General features: G+C 38.6%; 1 protein-coding gene across 1 annotated transcript; it reads right to left on the minus strand.

Annotated features, from left to right (window-relative positions):
* Positions 1 to 4021: 4021 nt before the first annotated feature.
* On the minus strand, positions 4022 to 4945 carry LOC144515932 (olfactory receptor 11A1-like). Its single transcript, XM_078247129.1, has one exon. It carries the CDS (start codon positions 4943 to 4945, stop codon positions 4022 to 4024), a length of 924 nt encoding a protein of 307 aa, XP_078103255.1.
* Positions 4946 to 5524: the final 579 nt, after the last annotated feature.

Here is a 5524-nt window from a genome sequence, read left to right on the forward strand (position 1 = left end):
ACTGTTTTATTTTATTTTACACAGATATCCACAAATGACCTGTTATTCTCTTTCTTTTATTTTTTTGTATCGTCCGTTAACAGGTGATTCAAATCAACATTATATTATCTGGTTAATCATTAAAATTAAGGTTTCTCTCATTAAGTGGGCTTTTGGTCAACGTAATTTAGTGTTTCATTAATATTGTTTTTCGAGTGGACGCCAACCTGAGCGAGGCTCGGACCAGGTGGGTGTAGGACACCAGGATGAGTCCGATCTGCGAAGAGTGCGAAAAAAGGATCCGGAAGCCGTAGAAGTTGCTGCCGGTTGTGTCAGAGCAAGACAGCTTCACCACCTCCAAGTTGGTGCAGAAGATCTGGCTGATGTGGTGCTTACACAGCGGCAATCTGGCGGTCAGTGTGATACCGATAATTGTCTCCAGCAGTGAGAAGCACCAGATGAGCAGCAGCAGCAGTGCCACCCTCTGCACAGGCATCAGCATCGAGTACTGCAGCGGCTTACAGATGGCCAAGTAGCGGTCGTACGCCATGACGGTCAGACTGGTGAACTAACTCTACATACTACTCTCTACTGTTGTCTCTCTCTCTCTACATACTACTCTCTACTGTTGTCTCTCTCTCTCTACATACTACACTCTACTGTTGTCTCTCTACATACTACTCTCTACTGTTGTCTCTCTCTCTCTACATACTACTCTCTACTGTTGTCTCTCTCTCTCTACATACTACTCTCTACTGTTGTCTCTCTACATACTACACTCTACTGTTGTCTCTCTCTCTCTACATACTACTCTCTACTGTTGTCTCTCTACATACTACTCTCTACTGTTGTCTCTCTACATACTACTCTGTACTGTTGTCCCTCTACATACTACTCTCTACTGTTGTCTCTCTCTCTACATACTACTCTCTACTGTTGTCTCTCTCTCTACATACTACTCTCTACTGTTGTCTCTCTACATACTACTCTCTACTGTTGTCTCTCTACATACTACTCTCTACTGTTGTCTCTCTACATACTACTCTCTACTATTGTCTCTCTACATACTACTCTCTACTGTTGTCTCTCTACATACTACCCTCTACTGTTGTCTCTCTACATACTACTCTCTACTGTTGTCTCTCTACATACTACTCTCTACTGTTGTCTCTCTACATACTACTCTCTGCTGATGTCTCTCTACATACTACTCTCTACTGTTGTCTCTCTCTCTACATACTACTCACTACTGTTGTCTCTCTACATACTACTCTCTACTATTGTCTCTCTACATACTACTCTCTACTGTTGTCTCTCTCTACATACTACTCTCTACCGTTGTCTCTCTTCATACTACTTTCTACTGTTGTCATTTTACAGCGCCATGGTCAAGCTGCTGCTCTGCCCGGTGCGTTCCATACAGACACTAAAGGGGGATGTTTGCGTCGGTATCTGATGCTGAGAGACACTGACCAAGCGTCAGTATTTTACGAGTTGGGAGTGAGAACGGGTTGACAGAACAGGAGGGGACAACAAAGCATTTCACTGAACATGTAACGATATGTTGAATATATGACTTATAAACTTGAATTTGAAGTGATTCCACCACTTTAAATATTTTAATATGTCTTTAGATCGCTTTCAAATGAAATTGTTTTTAACTACCAACAAATTAAAATGATTTTCTGAGCATCAGTTAGAAAATCAGTAATTGGTTTCTTTGACGATGACATCAGTCGGCTGCTATGGGCGTCCACTGACTCTCAACATTTAGAAGAAGCAGAAGCAGAGTTACAGTTCAGTACAGAGGGACTCACAGTATCATTCACACAATGTCACAAACTGTTTGTAGTTTCTGCCCTAACCATTGTGTTGACTTTAAATAAGAGCAGTAAGTTGTAAGATGTTTGTCACACATGATTCCTCATCGGTTCTCTCCCTCAGGCCTTTATCACAAGGGGGTACTTTATCTGTAAAGTGTCTCGAGATATGATTTGATACTTTAAATGAAATGAAATTGAATTGAATTGAATTGACCGGCTATTTACTGTATTTAGTCATCTTTTGTAACAAATAACGATGTCTTCGTGTTATGCCATCTTTGATCGGGGGCACCTTGACTGACAGCTGGCTTGTACAATCACATTGAGTCATTTGGGGGATCGAGTTCAGCCAGACAGCCAGAGAGGCCCTACAGGAGGGCTTTATTTACTATGTCTGTGTGTATTGGAAGGTGTGCGCCAGGTTTATAAGATAAGATAAGATAAGATAAGATAAGATAAGATAGACTTTATTAATCCCACACTGGGGAAATTCCTGTGCTACAGCAGCTCAAAAGAAAAAACTAATTACAGACAGACATTACATCAGAATAACACAAATACACATTAAGTAGACATAGGAGAAAAAATATACATAAAGTATAAGAAATAGACTTAGTTATAATAATAATAGTAATAAAACAAACATATTTACACAATAAACACCCTTATATAAACAGACAGTATATAAACAGATATACACATGAGTAAGGTGCGGATGAATAGATATGACATATTGCACAGTTAGAGGTAACAGAGAGTAATAAATAAATAAATATGTATAGTGCAGAATATTGTCCAGTGATGGCTCATATTGCAGCAACAGCTAGCAGTGCTACATTATGATGTTGTTGATGATGCAGTAGTGCTCCTTCTTGCACTGAGGATGCAACAGTCTGGTCTTATGAGGTTAATGTTAATATTGAATATATGTGATATTCATAGGACCCACCCATACACTTTAGTTTCTTGTCTATTCATTATTTTTGTCATTTTAAGATGCTTATATGTAGTCACAGCTAAGAAAGACAGTCTCCAGCAGTGTAAAAGTAATTTGCACTCCTCGCCACTAGGCGACAACATTGACCAGTAAATGTCAAAGTGAACTCCGAGGGCAGAACTAACCTGAGTTCTCCTTAGTTTTGCAAGAGCTTCAGCCATTACGCTAGTAGAAACTGTAATGGAAAATTGTATTTTAACATAATAGTTTAATATCCCACAAGATTCTCTTATATATTCTACAAGATTTTCTCATATTCTTTTATTTTGAGTAGACACTAGGACTCCAGGGAGAAGCAGCTGGCATTGTAAAACCTTGAGCCTAGTTGAAGCTTTTCTTTTGTTTAAAGACCTCAGTCTCAAACTGGTTCACTTTTAGCAAATAAGAGTGAAAAGGGCCATAACATTTGCTCTGTGTCTCTTTCTGTCTCCTAAGCTACACTGGTGTTTAGGCTGAAGTGGGAACAGGAGCAGAGGGGAAGGTTGTAAAAGGATTGGACTGTTTATGGTGTTTTTTCAACTGTTGGCCTGCTAAAGATATTATGAGAGGGGGGGCTTTAACCGAGTTTCTACTTAAAGATGTGCTCAACTTTGTTTCAGCAGAAGACCCTTTCAGATGTGCTGTGATGCATCTGCAAATGTAAATAAATACTCAAAGACCAAACTTTGGTTTTATTCTCTAGTAAGTCTCTATTAGTTTCATTTCTTGTGTTTTTAATCCACACTCCTGCTGTTAACGAGAAAAACTTCCACTACAAAACCCAAGTGCAACTAAATGTCCTTCTTCTGTTAATTACATTATGACTCAAAACATGATAATCCGTTAGTGAATAGCAGTAGTAGTAACCCTAACCCTAACCCAAACCTCACACCTGTTTTTATAGTAATCCGCTGATAACATCAAACTTAATAACGAGGGCTAAAACAGATCTGTGATGCTGTTTTGCCCTGAAAGTTCTCTGTGACGTTAGCAGGAAGAGATGTAATGTAGCGTTTTATGTGGAGTGAGCACTGCGCCGCACTCCGTTTAAAAAATAGCCTTTTAAATGCAAAACAGGAGAAGCAGCTTTAAAAGAGACCTATTTTATTTTTAAATAAGAGCTGTGTGATGGATCCAGTTCATGCCGATGTGACGAGTGGTTCATGGGGATTTGACACTTCACAGTGTTGCGAACCAGATTTGATGTGGTGTTGACAGCACCTGATCACATCTCTCTCCTGATCTACACTTTAACAACACAACGTTTACATATGACATAGATTTTGGACATTTTCAGTCCGTACATCACAGGGTTAAAGAGCGGCTGGCATGTCAGATAATACAATGATAAAACAGTTTTCAATATACTGTGCACACTCTTTGTATCATATCTGCTCTGTAATATTTCAAAGCAAACACCGAAAGAAAAGTTGATCAGAGAAGCGAGGTGAGGTGTGCAGGTACTGACAGCTTTCTGTCTGGTCTGTTTAGAACCAGAAAAACACACTTTAAGGATCCTCATGTAAGTGTAAAAAATTATAATGAAAGGAACAAAGACTGTGAGAAAAGTGAGAATGAGTCCATATATGTTATTGGCTGTTGTTTCAGAGCATGCCAGTTTCACAATAGAGTAGTTGTTACAGTAAACTTTGTCAATGATGTTCCCACACAGCTGTAGAGGAACAATCAATGATATCAAAACAACAATGGTAAGGAAAGAGTAAAGCCATGGTAGGGCAATAAGCACGGCAACTTTTTTAGTCGTCATACGAGTGTGATATTGTAGAGGATAACAGATAGCAAGATATCTGTCATAAGACATGACGGCTAAGTTAGAAAATTCTACGCACACATAAGTATACACACAGAAAATCTGCAGGAAACAAAGAGAAGCAGAAACAGTGTGAATGTCAGAGAGGATCTGAACCAGAAGGAATGGAAACAACCCTGTACTACCATACAGTTCATTTACAAACAGGCTGACCAGAAAAAGATACATAGGTTCATGTAAGATTCTGTTCATACAGATAACCACAATCAGCAAAACATTAGCACAAACTATGAAAACATATAAAGACATAATGAGCAAGAAATATAAATATTTCAAAACCCCGGTGTCAAAGTAGGCAGCAAGTGTGAAATATGAAACCTGTGTAGAGTTTATCATGATCCCTCATTTGTGCTTGCAAAGCAACCAATAACCCAAATGTTCAACGCACAAACTGATAAACATGATAAAAAAATTTGAATTTTTTTTCTTTTGGATGCTATGTCCTACCAAAACATCAACCACAGAAACAGGTCATTTGTTCTTCACTTGGTTGAATCTGCACAAATAAAAGAATAACTCGTCACACAAAATCACATATAATCATGCCACCTTGGAGGCAAAACTGTCAGTCAGTCAGTTAGTTAGTCCAGTCAACCATAAATCAGTCTGTCTTTTATAAACTTTCAAACACTCTGAGTCATCTCAAATATTATTTGCCAAGAGTGAAGAAGTCTGAGGCCTCTCACAAGGGTTCCAATGTTTAACAACTTAAACATAATATCTTCTTACTGTAAATACATGTATTATAGAAAACACAGTTGTTACAAATTCACTAAACTTAACATTAGCTTATTTAAAGTCAAGATAAAGCTTAGGCAAGAAAGTCCAAAAGAGTTTAAGACGTTAGGTGAGTCTTTACCTTCGAGTCCCTCCTGAGCTGAGCTGAAACGCTGCTTCTCCTTTTAAACATGTACG

Source organism: Sander vitreus, chromosome 3 (genome assembly GCF_031162955.1).
Source record: "Sander vitreus isolate 19-12246 chromosome 3, sanVit1, whole genome shotgun sequence".
NCBI lineage: Eukaryota > Metazoa > Chordata > Actinopteri > Perciformes > Percidae > Sander > Sander vitreus.